Source organism: Ambystoma mexicanum, chromosome 14 (assembly GCF_040938575.1).
Source record: "Ambystoma mexicanum isolate Mex_15411 chromosome 14, UKY_AmexF1_1, whole genome shotgun sequence".
NCBI lineage: Eukaryota > Metazoa > Chordata > Amphibia > Caudata > Ambystomatidae > Ambystoma > Ambystoma mexicanum.
In genome coordinates this window covers 13,110,207-13,127,973 of record NC_090940.1, presented here as the reverse complement: position 1 = coordinate 13,127,973, position 17,767 = coordinate 13,110,207, and the positions used below count along the sequence as shown (strand labels likewise).

The 17,767-nt window shown below is 47.6% G+C and overlaps 1 protein-coding gene across 1 annotated transcript in view; it reads left to right on the top strand.

Annotated features, from left to right (window-relative positions):
- TTC6 (tetratricopeptide repeat domain 6) overlaps positions 1 to 17,767 on the top strand; it is a 1,171,050-nt gene that overhangs the window by 536,839 nt on the left and 616,444 nt on the right. Inside the window, exon 18 of the mRNA XM_069638410.1 lies at positions 13,017 to 13,168. Coding sequence (XP_069494511.1) covers positions 13,017 to 13,168 — 152 coding nt within the window. The remainder of the gene's footprint in view (positions 1 to 13,016; positions 13,169 to 17,767) is intronic.

The following is a 17,767-nucleotide window of genomic DNA, read 5'->3' as shown; positions in this document are numbered from 1 at the left end:
CTAGTATTCTCTAAGGTGCTGTCACTAATGATGGTGCATCTCAGGCTTCAGGCAATTCCTTTGTTTCCTTACCTGGGGGACTAGTTAGGGACCCCTCTAGTATTTTCTAAGGTGCTGTCACTAGTGACGGTGCATCTCAGGCTTCAGACCATTCCTTTGTTTCCTTACCTGGGGGACTAGTTAGAGATCCTGCTAGAATTCTCTAAGGTGCTGTCACTAGTGACGGTGCATCTCAGGCTTCAGGCAATTCCTTTCTTTCCTTACCTGGGGGACTAGTTAGAGACCCCTCTAGTATTCTCTAAGGTGCTGTCACTAGTGACGGTGCATCTCAGGCTTCAGGCAATTCCTTTGTTTCCTTACCTGGGGGACTAGTTAGAGATCCTGCTAGTATTCTCTAAGGTGCTGTCACTAGTGACGGTGCATCTCAGGCTTCAGGCAATTCCTTTGTTTCCTTACCTGGGGGACTAGTTAGAGACCCCTCTAGTATTCTCTAAGGTGCTGTCACTAGTGACGGTGCATCTCAGGCGTCAGACCATTCCCTTGGTCCCTTACCTGGGGCACTAGTTAGAGACCCCTCTAGTATTCTCTAAGGTGCTGTCACTAGTGATGGTGCATCTCAGGCTTCAGACCATTCCTTTGTTTCCTTACCTGGGGGACTAGTTAGAGACCCCTCTAGTATTCTCTAAGGTGCTGTCAGTAATGACGGTGCATCTCAGTCTTTAGACCATTCCTTTGGTCCCTTACCTGGGGCACTAGTTAGAGATCCTGCTAGTATTCTCTAAGGTGCTGTCACTAGTGACGGTGCATCTCAGGCTTCAGGCAATTCCTTTGTTTCCTTACCTGGGGGACTAGTTAGAGACCCCTCTAGTATTCTCTAAGGTGCTGTCACTAGTGACGGTGCATCTCAGGCTTCAGACCATTCCTTTGTTTCCTTACCTGGGGGACTAGTTAGAGATCCTGGTAAAATTCTCTAAGGTGCTGTCACTAGTGACGGTGCATCTCAGGCTTCAGACCATTGCTTTGTTTCCTTACCTGGGTGACTAGTTAAAGACCCCACTAGTATTCTCTAAGCTGCTGTCACTAGTGACGGTGCATCTCAGGCTTCAGGAAATTACTTTGTTTCCTTACCTGGGGGACTAGTTAGAGATCCTGCTAGTATTCTCTAAGGTGCTGTCACTAGTGACGGTGCATCTCAGGCTTCAGACCATTCCTTTGTTTCCTTACCTGGGGCACTAGTTAGAGATCCTGCTAGTATTCTCTAAGGTGCTGTCACTAGTGACTGTGCATCTCAGGCTTCAGACCATTCCTTTGTTCCCTTACCTGGGGCACTAGTTAGAGATCCTGTTAGTATTCTCTAAGGTGCTGTCACTAGTGACGGTGCATCTCAGGCTTCAGACCATTCCTTTGTTCCCTTACCTGGGGCACTAGTTAGAGATCCTGCTAGTATTCTCTAAGGTGCTGTCACAAGTGACGGTGCATCTCAGGTTCAGACCATTGATCTGTTCCATTACCTGGGGCACTAGTTAGAGATCCTGATAGTATTCTCTAAGGTGCTGTCACTAGTGACGGTGCATCTCAGGCTTCAGGCAATTCCTTTGTTTCCTTACGTGGGTGACTAGTTAAAGACCCCACTAGTATTCTCTAAGCTGCTGTCACTAGTGACGGTGCATCTCAGGCTTCAGGCAATTCTTTTGTTCCATTACCTGGGGTACTAGTTAGAGATCCTGATAGTATTCTCTAAGGTGCTGTCACTAGTGATGGTGCATCTCAGGCTTCAGGCAATTCCTTTGTTTCCTTACCTGGGGGACTAGTTAGAGACCTCTCTAGTATTCTCTAAGGTGCTGTCACTAGTGACGGTGCATCTCAGGCTTCAGGCAATTCCTTTGTTTCCTTACCTGGGGGACTAGTTAGAGACCCCTCTAGTATTCTCTAAGGTGCTGTCACTAGTGACGGTGCATCTCAGGCTTCAGGCAATTCCTTTCTTTCCTTACCTGGGGGACTAGTTAGAGATCCTGCTAGAATTCTCTAAGGTGCTGACACTAGTAACGGTGCATCTCAGGCTTCAGGCAATTCCTTTGTTTCCTTACCTGGGGGACTAGTTACAGATCCTGCTAGTATTCTCTAAGGTGCTGTCACTAGTGACGGTGCATCTCAGGCTTCAGACCATTCCTTTGTTCCCTTACCTGGGGCACTAGTTAGAGATCCTGCCAGTATTCTCTAAGGTGCTGTTACTAGTGACGGTGCATCTCAGGCTTCAGGCAATTCCTTTGTTTCCTTACCTTGGGGACTAGTTAGAGACCCCTCTAGTATTCTCTAAGGTGCTGTCACTAGTGACGGTGCATCTCAGGCTTCAGACCATTCCTTTGTTTCCTTACCTGGGGGACTAGTTATAGATCCTGCTAGAATTCTCTAAGGTGCTGTCACTAGTGACGGTGCATCTCAGGCTTCAGGCAATTCCTTTGTTTCCTTACCTGGGGGACTAGTTAGAGACCCCTCTAGTATTCTCTAAGGTGCTGTCACTAGTGACGGTGCATCTCAGGCTTCAGACCATTCCTTTGTTCCCTTACCTGGGGCACTAGTTAGAGATCCTGCTAGTATTCTCTAAGGTGCTGTCACAAGTGACGGTGCATCTCAGGTTCAGACCATTGATTTGTTCCATTACCTGGGGCACTAGTTAGAGATCCTGATAGTATTCTCTAAGGTGCTGTCACTAGTGACGGTGCATCTCAGGCTTCAGGCAATTCCTTTGTTTCCTTACCTGGGTGACTAGTTAAAGACCCCACTAGTATTCTCTAAGCTGCTGTCACTAGTGACGGTGCATCTCAGGCTTCAGGAAATTACTTTGTTTCCTTACCTGGGGGACCAGTTAGAGATCCCTCTATTATTCTCCAAGCACTGTCACTAGTGACGGTGCATCTCAGGCTTCAGACCATTCCTTTGTTGCCTTACCTGGGGCACTAGTTAGAGATCCTGCTAGTATTCTCTAAGGTGCTGTCACTAGTGACGGTGCATCTCAGGCTTCAGGCAATTCCTTTGTTTCCTTACCTGGGGGACTAGTTAGAGATCCCTCTAGTATTCTCTAAGGTGCTGTCACTAGTGACGGTGCATCTCAGGCTTCAGACCATTCCTTTGTTCCCTTACCTGGGGCACTAGTTAGAGATCCTGCTAGTATTCTATAAGGTGCTGTCACTAGTGACGGTGCATCTCAGGCTTCAGACCATTGATTTGTTCCATTACCTGGGGCACTAGTTAGAGATCCTGCTAATATTCTCTAAGGTGCTGTCACTAGTGACGGTGCATCTCAGGCTTCAGGCAATTCCTTTGTTCCCTTACCTGGGGGACTAGTTAGAGATCCTGCTAGTATTCTCTAAGGTGCTGTCACTAGTGACAGTGCATCTCAGGCTTCAGACCATTCCTTTGGTCCCTTACCTGGGGCACTAGTTAGAGATCCTGCTAGTATTCTCTAAGGTGCTGTCACTAGTGACGGTGCATCTCAGGCTTCAGACCATTCCTTTGGTCCCTTACCTGGGGCACTAGTTAGAGATCCTGCTAGTATTCTCTAAGGTGCTGTCACTAGTGACGGTGCATCTCAGGCTTCAGACCATTCCTTTGTTTCCTTACCTGGGGGACTAGTTAGAGATCCTGCTAGTATTCTCTAAGGTGCTGTCACTAGTGACGGTGCATCTCAGGCTTCAGGCAATTCCTTTGTTCCCTTACCTGGGGGACTAGTTAGAGATCCTGCTAGTATTCTCTAAGGTGCTGTCACTAGTGACGGTGCAGCTCAGCCTTCAGGCAATTCCTTTGTTTCCTTACCTGGGGGACTAGTTGGAGATCCTGCTAGTATTCTCTAAGGTGCTGTCACTAGTGACGGTGCATCTCAGTCTTCAGGCAATTCCTTTGTTTCCTTACCTTGGGGACTAGTTAGAAACCCCTCTAGTATTCTCTAAGGTGCTGTCACTAGTGACGGTGCATCTCAGGCTTCAGACAATTCCTTTGTTTCCTTACCTGGGGCACTAGTTAGAGATCCTGCTAATATTCTCTAAGGTGCTGTCACTAGTGACGGTGCATCTCAGGCTTCAGACCATTCCTTTGGTCCCTTACCTGGGGCACTAGTTAGATATTCTGCTAGTACTCTCTAAGGTGCTGTCACTAGTGACGGTGCATCTCAGGCTTCAGACCATTCCTTTGGTCCCTTACCTGGGGCACTAGTTAGAGATCCTGCTAGTATTCTCTAAGGTGCTGTCACTAGTGACGGTGCATCTCAGGCTTCAGACCATTCCTTTGGTCCCTTACCTGGGGGACTAGTTAGAGATCCTGCTAGTATTCTCTAAGGTGCTGTCACTAGTGACGGTGCATCTCAGGCTTCAGGCAATTCCTTTGTTTCCTTACCTGGGGGACTAGTTAGAGACCCCTCTAGTATTCTCTAAGGTGCTGTCACTAGTGACGGTGCATCTCAGGCTTCAGACCATTCCTTTGGTCCCTTACCTGGAGTACTAATTAGAGATCCTGCCAGTATTCTCTAAGGTGCTGTCACTAGTGATGATGCATCTCAGGCTTCAGGCAATTCCTTTGTTTCCTTACCTGGGGGACTAGTTAGAGACCCCTCTAGTATTCTCTAAGGTGCTGTCACTAGTGACGGTGCATCTCAGGCTTCAGACCATTCCTTTGTTTCCTTACCTGGGGGACTAGTTAGAGATCCCGCTAGAATTCTCTAAGGTGCTGTCACTAGTGACGGTGCATCTCAGGCTTCAGGCAATTCCTTTGTTTCCTTACCTGGGGGACTAGTTAGAGACCCCTCTAGTATTCTCTAAGGTGCTGTCACTAGTGACGGTGCATCTCAGGCTTCAGGCAATTCCTTTGTTTCTTTACCTGGGGGACTAGTTAGAGATCCTGCTAGTATTCTCTAAGGTGCTGTCACTAGTGACGGTGCATCTCAGGCTTCAGACCATTCCTTTGTTTCCTTACCTGGGGGACTAGTTAGAGACCCCTCTAGTATTCTCTAAGGTGCTGTCACTAGTGACGGTGCATCTAAGGCTTCAGACCATTCCTTTGTTTCCTTACCTGGGGGACTAGTTAGAGACCCCTCTAGTATTCTCTAAGGTGCTGTCACTAGTGACGGTGCATCTCAGGCTTCAGACCATTCCTTTGTTTCCTTACCTGGGGGACTAGTTAGAGATCCCTCTAGTATTCTCCAAGCACTGTCACTAGTGACGGTTCATCTCAGGCTTCAGACCATTCCTTTGTTCCCTTACCTGGGGCACTAGTTAGAGATCCTGCTAGTATTCTCTAAGGTGCTGTCACTAGTGACGGTGCATCTCAGGCTTCAGGCAATTCCTTTGTTTCCTTACATGGGGGACTAGTTAGAGATCCCTCTAGTATTCTCTAAGGTGCTGTCACTAGTGACGGTGCATCTCAGGCTTCAGACCATTCCTTTGTTCCCTTACCTGGGGCACTAGTTAGAGATCCTGCTAGTATTCTCTAAGGTGCTGTCACTAGTGACGGTGCATCACAGGCTTCAGACCATTGATTTGTTCCATTACCTGGGGAACTAGTTAGAGATCCTGCCAGTATTCTCTAAGGTGCTGTCACTAGTGACGGTGCATCTCAGGCTTCAGGCAATTCCTTTGTTTCCTTACCTGAGGGACTAGTTAGAGATCCCGCTAGAATTCTCTAAGGTGCTGTCACTAGTGACGGTGCATCTCAGGCTTCAGGCAATTCCTTTGTTTCCTTACCTGGGGGACTAGTTAAAGACCCCACTAGTATTCTCTAAGCCGCTGTACCTAGTGACGGTGCAGCTCAGGCTTCAGGCAATTCCTTTGTTTCCTTACCTGGGGGACTAGTTAGAGACCCCTCTAGTATTCTCTAAGGTGCTGTCACTAGTGACGGTGCATCTCAGGCTTCAGACCATTCCTTTGTTTCTTTACCTGGGGGACTAGTTAGAGATCCTGCCAGTATTCTCTAAGGTGCTGTCACTAGTGACGGTGCATCTCAGGCTTCAGACCATTCCTTTGTTTCCTTACCTGGGGGACTAGTTAGAGACCCCTCTAGTATTCTCTAAGGTGCTGTCACTAGTGACGGTGCATCTCAGGCTTCAGACCATTTCTTTGTTTCCTTACCTGGGGGACTAGTTAGAGATCCCTCTAGTATTCTCCAAGCACTGTCACTAGTGACGGTGCATCTCAGGCTTCAGACCATTCCTTTGTTCCCTTACCTGGGGCACTAGTTAGAGATCCTGCTAGTATTCTCTAAGGTGCTGTCACTAGTGACGGTGCATCTCAGACTTCAGGCAATTCCTTTGTTTCCTTACCTGGGGGACTAGTTAGAGATCCCTCTAGTATTCTCTAAGGTGCTGTCACTAGTGACGGTGCATCTCAGGCTTCAGACCATTCCTTTGTTCCCTTACCTGGGGCACTAGTTAGAGATCCTGCTAGTATTCTCTAAGGTGCTGTCACTAGTGACGGTGCATCTCAGGCTTCAGGCAATTCCTTTGTTTCCTTACCTGGGGGACTAGTTAGAGATCCTGCTAGTATTCTCTAAGGTGCTGTCACTAGTGACGGTGCATCTCAGGCTTCAGGCAATTCCTTTGTTTCCTTACCTGGGGGACTAGTTAGAGACCCCTCTAGTATTCTCTAAGGTGCTGTCACTAGTGACGGTGCATCTCAGGCTTCAGGCAATTCCTTTGTTTCCTTACCTGGGGGACTAGTTAGAGACCCCTCTAGTTTTCTCTAAGGTGCTGTCACTAGTGACGGTGCATCTCAGGCTTCAGGCAATTCCTTTGTTTCCTTACCTGGGGGACTAGTTAGAGATCCTGCTAGAATTCTCTAAGGTGTTGTCACTAGTAACGGTGCATCTCAGGCTTCAGGCAATTCCTTTGTTTCCTTACCTGGGGGACTAGTTAGAGATCCTGCTAGTATTCTCTAAGGTGCTGTCACTAGTGACGGTGCATCTCAGGCTTCAGACCATTCCTTTGTTCCCTTACCTGGGGGACTAGTTAGACACCCCTCTAGTATTCTCTAAGGTGCTGTCACTAGTGACGGTGCATCTCAGGCTTCAGGCAATTCCTTTGTTTCCTTACCTGGGGTCTAGTTAGAGACCCCTCTAGTATTCTCTAAGGTGCTGTCACTAGTGACGGTGCATCTCAGGCTTCAGGCAATTCCTTTGTTTCCTTACCTGAGGGAATAGTTAGAGATCCCTGTAGTATTCTCTAAGGTGCTGTCACTAGTGACGGTGCATCTCAGGCTTCAGACCATTCCTTTGTTTTCTTACCTGGGGCACTAGTTAGAGATCCTGCTAGTATTCTCTAAGGTGCTGTCACTAGTGACGGTGCATCTCAGGCTTCAGACCATTCCTTTGTTTCCTTTACCTGGGGCACTAGTTAGAGATCCTGCTAGTATTCTATAAGGTGCTGTCACTAGTGACGGTGCATCTCAGGCTTCAGACCATTCCTTTGGTCCCTTACCTGGGGGACTAGTTAGAGACGCCTCTTGTATTCTCTAAGGTGCTGTCACTAGTGACGGTGCAACTCAGGCTTCAGACCATTCCTTTGGTCCCTTACCTGGGGCACTAATTAGAGATCCTGCCAGTATTCTCTAAGGTGCTGTCACTAGTGATGGTGCATCTCAGGCTTCAGGCAATTCCTTTGTTTCCTTACCTGGGGGACTAGATAGAGACCCCTCTAGTATTCTCTAAGGTGCTGTCTTTAGTGATGGTGCATCTCAGGCTTCAGACCATTCCTTTGTTTCCTTACCTGGGGGACTAGTTAGAGATCCTGCTAGAATTCTCTAAGGTGCTGTCACTAGTGACGGTGCATCTCAGGCTTCAGGTAATTCCTTTGTTCCCTTACCTGGGTGACTAGTTAAAGACCCCACTAGTATTCTCTAAGGTGCTGTCACTAGTGACGGTGCATCTCAGGTTTCAGGTAATTCCTTTGTTTCCTTACCTAGGGGACTAGTTAGAGACCCCTCTAGTATTCTGTAAGGTGCTGTCACTAGGGACGGTGCATCTCAGGCTTCAGGCAATTCCTTTGTTTCCTTACCTGGGGGACTAGTTAGAGATCCTGCTAGAATTCTCTAAGGTGCTGTCACTAGTGACGGTGCATCTCAGGCTTCAGGCAATTCCTTTGTTTCCTTACCTGGGGGACTAGTTAGAGACCCCTCTAGTATTCTCTAAGGTGCTGTCACTAGTGACGGTGCATCTCAGGCTTCAGACCATTCCTTTGTTTCCTTACCTGGGGGACTAGTTAGAGACCCCTCTAGTATTCTCTAAGGTGCTGTCACTAGTGACGGTGCATCTCAGGCTTTAGGCAATTCCTTTGTTTCATTACCTGGGGGACTAGTTAGAGATCCTGCTAGAATTCTCTAAGGTGCTGTCACTAGTGACGGTGCATCTAAAGCTTCAGGTAATTCCTTTGTTTCCTTACCTGGGGGACTAGTTAGAGACCCCTCTAGTATTCTCTAAGGTGCTGCCACTAGTGACGGTGCATCTCAGGCTTCAGACCATTCCTTTGTTCCCTTACCGGGGGGACTAGTTAGAGACCCCTCTAGTATTCTCTAAGGTGCTGTCACTAGTGACGGTGCATCTCAGGCTTCAGGCAATTCCTTTGTTTCCTTACCTGGGGAACTAGTTAGAGACCCCTCTAGTATTCTCTAAGGTGCTGTCACTAGTGATGGTGCATCTCAGGCTTCAGGCAATTCCTTTGTTTCCTTACCTGGGGGACTAGTTAGAGATCCTGCTAGTATTCTCTAAGGTGCTGTCACTAGTGACGGTGCATCTCAGGCTTCAGGCAATTCCTTTGTTTCCTTACTTTGGGGGACTAGTCAGATATCCTGCTTGTATTCTCTAAGGTGCTGTCACTAGTGACGGTGCATCTCAGGCTTCAGACCATTCCTTTGTTTCCTTACCTGGGGGACTAGTTAGAGACCCCTCTAGTATTCTCTAAGGTGCTGTCACTAGTGACGGTGCATCTCAGGCATCAGGCAATTCATTTGTTTCCTTACCTGGGGGACTAGTTAGAGATCCTGCTAGAATTCTCTAAGGTGCTGTCACTAGTGACGGTGCATCTAAAGCTTCAGGTAATTCCTTTGTTTCCTTACCTGGGGGACTAGTTAGAGATCCTGCTAGTATTCTCTAAGGTGCTGTCACTAGTGACGGTGCATCTCAGGCTTCAGACCATTCCTTTGTTCCCTTACCTGGGGGACTAGTTAGAGACCCCTCTAGTATTCTCTAAGGTGCTGTCACTAGTGATGGTGCATCTCAGGCTTCAGGCAATTCCTTTGTTTCCTTACTTGGGGGACTAGTTAGAGATCCTGCTAGTATTCTCTAAGGTGCTGTCACTAGTGACGGTGCATCTCAGGCTTCAGACCAGTCCTTTGTTTCCTTACCTGGGGGACTAGTTAGAGATCCTGCTAGAATTCTCTAAGGTGCTGTCACTAGGGACGGTGCATCTCAGGCTTCAGACCATTCCTTTGTTTCCTTACCTGGGGGACTAGTTAGAGATCCTGCTAGAATTCTCTAAGGTGCTGTCACTAGTGACGGTGCATCTCAGGCTTCAGGCAATTCCTTTGTTTCCTTACCTGGGGGACTAGTTAGAGACCCCTCTAGTATTCTCTAAGGTGCTGTCACTAGTGATGGTGCATCTCAGGCTTCAGGCAATTCCTTTGTTTCCTTACCTGGGGGACTAGTTAGAGATCCTGCTAGTATTCTCTAAGGTGCTGTCACTAGTGACGGTGCATCTCAGGCTTCAGGCAATTCCTTTGTTTCCTTACTTTGGGGGACTAGTCAGATATCCTGCTAGTATTCTCTAAGGTGCTGTCACTAGTGACGGTGCATCTCAGGCTTCAGGCAATTCCTTTGTTTCCTTACTTTGGGGGACTAGTCAGATATCCTGCTAGTATTCTCTAAGGTGCTGTCACTAGTGACGGTGCATCTCAGGCTTCAGACCAGTCCTTTGTTTCCTTACCTGGGGGACTAGTTAGAGATCCTGCTAGTATTCTCTAAGGTGCTGTCACTAGTGACGGTGCATCTCAGGCTTCAGACCATTCCTTTGTTTCCTTACCTGGGGCACTCGTAATCTGATCGGTAATTCAGCCGGATCGAGTGCCGGTCAAAATGTTACAGGTTGTCAGTAACCTGGTGGAATTACCACCAGGATACTGGCAATCTCATAATGAGGCATATTTGGGTAGGAGGGAGAGGGCAGGACCTAAGAGTATGATGTTCTGCCATCATTTTGTTTCAGATATTCTGATACAGCTCCTGCTGTACCATCCCCTCTTGAACACGCCAGCGTCAACGCAATAGACTTGTATGTAAAAACCAATTGAACCAAAGGCTGGCTCCTTAGGCCCCACAATTAGGAAGAGAGGAAATCTCTGGGGTGTGGTAGAATGTTTACGCATGGGCAGTTACGCATTCTAGCCCTGCATCTTTATAGTGTATGAAACAGTTTTCTCACCTGTCCTCCTGCAGCAGCAGGGTTCCCTGCATATTGTGATAGAGGGAGGGCAGTGTAGTTAGGGCACCACAATCGTTGTGACAGTAATATGTCACTCTTGTTACAAACCCAGTTAGTGTATCAGAGGCACAAGAGGGATCTAGAAAAGGATCTGTAGAGTCTAGAGCTCTGTGAATGAAGCACAGGGAGATTGGCAAGATGGATCCATAATAATAATAATAATAATTAGGTATTTATATAGCACTACACACCCCCAGGCATCTGAGCACTGCTTATTATTACCCACGGTGTGTGGTACTCATTTATCGACCTCGGAAGGATGAAAGGCTGCGTTTGGCCCCGCCGGGATTAGAACCTGCGTCAGCAGGCCCTGCACGGATGCCAAAGCGAGCGCTCTACTCGCTGTGCCACTTGACCGGCTAATGATATATAATGCTGTAGAGGGATCTTCTAGATCCAACCGCTTTACCCTGTTAAACAGCAAGTATATTCACAGACTTCATGCAGCATAGTAACAGGCGAGGGGAAAGAGAGCACCTCCTGAAACACAGTAGAGAAAGTTGTGAGGCTGTGGCATTCATTGGGGACTCAGTACAGATGTTTAATGGGGGTTAACCATTGGCATTGGAAAGGCTAGATGCTGACTCCAGAAGTCATCATTGGGTGTGTGCTGTGAGAAACCAGAAGGTGTCTCACCCACTAGTTTCTGAGGATCTGTCATCCAGGTGGCCAGGCCACGGCCATCGCTTTTGGATCCAGTTCCCAGGGTGGACCTGTGAGGGAGGATCCCCTGGGTGAGGCGTCTTTGGGGAGTGGGACACTGGATGTGGACACACGGTATCCCCTTCCCTGTAACACCTGATATTTAGGAACTCAACCCCCGCCCCCTTTTATAACACAAACACTTTCTCACAGACAGCTCGCTACAAGCTGTGTACCTGACGTGTCCCAATACAATGGTCAGGCAAGGTTGGGCAGTTACTGACCATCACACACACCTGACTTCCATTACACTTCCCCACACGAATAAAAGATGGAACATGAGAGCACACTTTGAGCGTGGCAAAGTAAACAAGGAAATAGCAGTTCCAAGATGGCAGTTTAACATGAGGAGAAAGACGTCAAAACAGAAGGGGATCGCAAGGCGGGAAGTTCTCTTGACCTTTTCAACAAAGAACTGTTACTTTCAAGAAGCCTCAACAATAGAAAGCATAAGACCAGGAAACCATGCAGAAGAATCCTGCATTGTGTGTCGGAGATACAGAGGGACCTCCTGCATCAATAATCAGAGTGAGGAGAATCACCAGCTGCCGTGGTACTGCCCTTGGCTCCAACAACAAAGCAGCATCAGTGAAATCAACACAGCCGGTCAGTTGGGTAGACGATACCTGACCGGTCTGTGTTGAAGCTAAGGTTGCAAGCGGCAACATTGTATGGTGAGCGCTGGAGCGAACAGTGTATGAAACGCATGTGATAAACAACGGAGCAAATTTGAACTGCAGATCAGTGACTAAACTTTGAAACCAAGATACGATACCTTTGACAGAGTGGTCCGGCACCACGTGTGTGTTTATTCGAAGGTCTCTGTAAGGTATCCAACTGAGAGTTAACAAAAGTGAAATAGTGGCAAAGAATTGTGAATCGAAGTGGTCCTGTGACGGGTCAAGCAACATCCTGTACACAATCGAAAGCCTTTGATGTTGATACAGTAAAGAAGGTTGATGGCAAAGTAGATAAAATTGGTCCGAGCCCAGCAGAGGGAGATAAATTGAAAGCTTTGTGTTAAAGCAAGTCAAAATGGATCTGAGCCCGGCAGAGGGGGATCCAAGGTGAATAGTAAATCACCTAAGAAAATTATGTATATGTGAAATACTAAAAGGAAAGTAACTTTGTTTGTTGCATCAGGCCCTCTGAAAGAAGAGACTTTGAATGGCAAAGAGACTTTGGCACAGAAGGCCGTGATGTGGAAGTTTGGAAGTGAATGCTCACGCTAGAGAAGCCAGAGGATGTGCTAAGCTCGAGTGTGCCGCTTTGCCCCGTGCTGAAAACGTGGGGAAGGGAAGCCAACAGCTTGAATATCCTGACATATCATTTCTTGAACACTTTTTCTTTTGCATAACATTGTTTCTCACAGTATTTGTATTTAGAGGTAAGGATTGACAATAGGTGTATTAGTATAGTACCTTTTATTTTGACAAGACACCACTAGGACTGCGTTATTATTATTTGATGGTCGTAGCTTGCTCCCATCTGTAGATTTAGGCTTAGATAGGCATTTATCAAACCCGATTGAAGTTCAATAAACACCCTTGAACTGTGGTCACTTGTGTCTGTCTTACTGTTGATACCGTGCCTTCCTTACAGTGCTCATTCTAGATCGGGTGTGATCAGACCAGAAAGCAAATCAATCTAATATAGAAGTGAAGTGGCAGCAGTAGTTTATCGAACACATGATCGGCTAGACAATGTAAGGGCAGACAGTATTGTGATTTTTCAATCTCGGGACTTTAAGCAGATCTAGGAGTAAAGCTTCTTTGTTTTCTTTCTGTCCTTGTGTCCACAGGCACCTCCCCTGTCCAGCGAGCCCTTGTGCAGGCGTTCTCTAATGATCACAGCAAGGCCATTGAGCACCTGTCACAGGCATTGAAGGTCCAGCCCTCACCAGCAATGTTTATCCTGCTGGGGAAAATACAGATGAAAGCAAAGAAAGCCAAGGTGAGGAACCTCTACCCAGTCTCTCGATCTCCAAACCGTAACACAAGGAACGGTCCATTGTGGCTGCTCCAGTGCTGGGTCGTCCTCATGGAAAAGTGAAGCTGAAAAACTTCCAATATCTGCGCATTGCTAGCCCGCCTCCTGGGGATTTCCTGGGGTGACCCCACAAACTCCCTGACTCTTTGTTTCTCTGTCTCATTTAGAGAGTCAGATGAGGAATCCAAGCGTTGTTACATTGCTGAGTCTGTCTGGTAAGGTTATCCATATGGCAGAGCTGGACCCTGAAGGTCATGTTCAGTCTGTCTCATGTTTGACATCCAGGTGACAGGCTCAGACCTTCCTCACTGGTTCTCCCTCATTTAAACACCTATTTAGCACTTGTTTTGCGTTTTGGAAGGATCCATGAAGAAATCCAGATGAGACATGCAAATCTTCTATCAGTTCTGAGTCTTAGCTCCAGGCAGCAGTGCTCTGTCTGTCTAAGACGGGAATACCAGGATCGGACAATGAGCTTCTGGCAGTGGTTGTCTTGTGAAGAGATCCAGATCTCAGTCAGACTTCCAGGTGACTGCCCGGGAGTTCCTAACAATGGGTGATCTGACCTTGTGGACTTCCAGAAGAAGGTTGTGGCATCCCTAACATTAATTGGTCTTAACTTCTTGACTTCCAGGTGACTGTCTGTAGGTTTCTGACAATGTTAGGTTGTTAACTCCTGTGTGGTCCTGGGAGGTGGCTGCTCTGCGTGGATCGTTGGCTTCTGTGCTGTCCGAGGGGGGTCCTTATATCCTGTCTTTTCCTGGGAGGCACATTAGCTCAAGTGGGGTCCTGGTAGGAGTAGGAGCATTCGACTCATGTTCTTTCCTATGAAGAGCATTTACTCTTGTGCTGTCCTGGGAAGGGACTTAGAACCCCCATCTTCCCATAGAGTGGTATTAGCTCCTCTACTGGCGTAGGAGGGGCCTCCGCTTAGGTGCTGTTCTGTTAGGAGCTTTAGCTCCTGTGATGCGCTGGAATGGGTGTAGTCCCTCTTTCCCAGCCCTGGTCTGTGCAAGGGAGTACTCTTTCCTTCCCGGACTAGGGACAGTTCCCATGGAAACCACCACTATCACCCTCCAAGCCAGCTGGGAAGGGAGGGGTGCTGCACCACCAAAATAACATCATTATTAACAGGAGATGGGCTACACCCTGAGTTCTTAGATCACTAAGGGACACAGGCACCAGAGTGAACTTTATAGGGACCCCAACAGGGACTCCTCTTTATTTATAAAACACACGTATCCTTTAAACCGTTTACCATCCCTAGGATTCCCCTGGCGTGAGCGCCACCTGACCTGGGACCTGCCACGTCAGCTCACCCTTCCTTAGAGGGGTCTCAGGGACCCTTAGAGTTATTCTGGCACAACAGACCTCCTACCTACACGCAGGTGCCACCCACATGGTGTGTGAGGCCTGAGGATGGCCTCTGTGGGTGGCCTTATCTCACTAGGCGACCTCAGGCAGGCTGCTTTCAGGTCTGTTTTCACAAGATGTCCTCAGGAGCTGCTGAACCCCAAAGTCTGTCCAAGATGTTACACTCTCAACCAAGTTGTAAACGGCTGAGCCCGGAACACCCCCAAGGGAAAGAGGAAGTGGATAAAATAACAAACAGTTCAGATTCCACGCCTTGACTGAGGAGGATATCTGCATGGGACGAGAGAGAATAACTGGTTAGCTTATACATCCTAAATTCCTTTTCCCCCCTTACTTCATTCCCTGGTGACTCACTAACGTTACCTGAATTTCCCTCTAATATATCCAGAGGAATCTTGCAGTTATAACTTCTTGTTAAAAATGTTTCTTAACAGTTGTCTAGACCACTCCTAAAAGTTAAGGTTTTCAAATGTTGGTTTCTTTGCTTCCATCAGCCTTCAAGGGTAGTTTAAGTATTTGTTCCTCACATGTGCCTCTGCATAACTCTGCTTCTTCAATTCCTGAATCTCTGCTTTTGTTTTTCAAGAATTAGTAAGAGTAACTATTTACAAATATTATTTTCTGTTTGCATTCCTAATACCGCGCTAACCTCGCATCGGGAACATTTTTGTCAAAAGTTAGAAAATGGAAAGTGAAAAAATGGTACTGCTATCTTGCAGTAACAGAGGACGCCCTTTAGATGGCACTGTTGCCACGCTAGTCAATGTCACAACATTTTCTCTCACTGCGCTGCCTGGAAACAGTTATATTTTAACATTGACTTCTCTTAGGCACATATGAGTACACAGCCTTGGTAAAATTGAACTCCTGCTGATTTCAACCACATAAATGTCTTAAATAAGATAGCAGGAGCAAAGAAGAACTTAGCCGCTGCCTTCTTTAGCTGAAGCTGCTTTCTCGTTCACTGCTCTCCTGACCCCTGATTCAGTCCCATCATTCTTCCAGGAAGTAGAAACAGACAAAACCTGCTGCTGGGGTTTCTAGGGCCCACATTAAAGGGAGCTCAGAAAACATGACCTGCCACTTGGGTAAAACTAATGAAAGGCAGTTTAGAGTGTTGGTCAAAGTGTCTTTGTTATCACTGTAGCCAATCAGCATGTTGGTTATCTTCCTCCATCTTGGCTTGGGGAAGCTTCCCTGCTCTGAGCACAAGAGTCAAGGCCTAAACCAAGGTCAGAATAAATACTGAGAAATAATAATAAAAAGACCCAAACACACACAGGTAAGATTTATAGCCTTCTGCCCGTGGGCCTGGACCTGACAGCTGCCACACTGTCCCACTACCTTACGCCACCCTACCCCTTTTCAGTACTCAATATTCCTATCAATAATTAATACCCTACCCCTAATTAACTCTTAATCCTACTTTGCATTCCCTCTAACACTCACCCAAAGACTATGCTTCCCCATTTAACAATTTAGACCACATAAATGTAATTAATAATTATATACATATAACTACACATACATATATACATTGAAATAGAACATATATACTACATAAAACACTGTCACAATGGGGTGACTGCTGCAATCAGTCACTCCCTTCACAGTAACTTCATGAGTCTGTCCTTAATGGCGCTGGCTCTATGCAGGCTGCGAAGCAGGCCTGCCCCCCCTCTTCATTTTTCTGGGTGACCCCATCCACCACATGGAGGCGCCCACAGTCACTGTGCTCCTCGTGCTCTTTTGAATGTCCTGGCCGCCCCCTTGCGCGAGTTCAGGTACGCCCATAATCACTGCCACGCCCCACGACTTTGAATAATCTTCAGGGTCGGCCCCATTGGCTAGGGGTCCATCTGCATTCACCGGCCACACCCACAGCATGATTCAAAATCTTTGGGGTGGCCTGTCACTGCACAGCCCGTGCTGCCATCTTGGATTCAGGCAGCGTCCACGGTGTCATAGGGATGCTGATGTAATCACTGTCAGACCTGCGGCCATCGCTGCCTTGGATCACCGCCACGCACTGCGGTCTTCTTAAGCTTCTAGCCCACTCCCTCTGCAATGCATCCTGAGACAGAGTAGGCGGATCAGTGTCTTCACCGGTGCTGCTCCGTTGGGCGGCTGGGGCTTTCCTTAACCTGGGCCACTCAACGGAGCAGCCCGAGACTCCCACCTCCTTCCCCTTCATCCGGGTTGGCTTCAACAGCCAACCCGGGACTTTATCTTCTCTGCTTTGCCCTCCTGGGTGGAGTGGACTTCACCTACCGGGTTGCGCCTGATATACAGAGCCCGGGAGGACTTTTATGAAGGGCCATCTTGCTGACCACAAGGTGGGCCTTCAGGGGCGCACGGTAGGGTAGCCCGGTCTGGGCTGCCCGCCACGTGTGGTCCAAGCTGGGCTGTTCTTCGACCCAGTCAGCACATGGCACTCTGCCTGGGCCCTGGATACTGCGGGCACGTCCGGTCTGTGGCCGAAGAGCTGCCTCTCGCATTAGCAGCTTGACCCCAACTTAGTCTGTGGGTGGGCACCCCACGTGCCGTTTGGCACCATTTTGGAGGTTTAGGCCCCCAGGGCTGCTTGAGGCAGTGATTTCTCCCCCTGCCCCCCAGGTAATTCTTTTTCTCCTTTCTTTCTCTCTCCTCCAACTGTCTTTGTTCTTCGTACTGGATTCTTTTCTCCCCTGCCCAGCACATTCTTGGGCAGTGGAGTTCTATTGTTTTTTGCCTTTTACTTTTTTGTAAAACATTCCATCTAGCTCCATGGTGGAGCGGATGGTTTGATACAAGACAAACACAGGGAAGCGTGAGGGGTCAGTAATGTGAGGCGGACAACTGCTTGTAGTTTTCTCAGTACTTGACATTTAATTTCAAAGAAAAACTGCACAAATAACATCACTAAGCCGACTCTACCAGGGAATTCCCTACCTAGTGTCGGATCTAAGGGGAAAACTCCAAGCCCTCACTCTAAACAACAGAACAATTAAAGTAAAGTTTAAACAACATAACTAAATGATTACCACATAACCAGTGTCTAGGATAACTTTTACTTGTTCTGGGTAGATTTTGTTCACCAGAACTGTCCAAAGTCAACTTCTTCCAGGGAATAAAAATGAAATTCCAAATCCCTTTGTGCAAAGTTCCAAAGAAATACAAGTTCACCCAAACAAAAATACCCACTGGTAA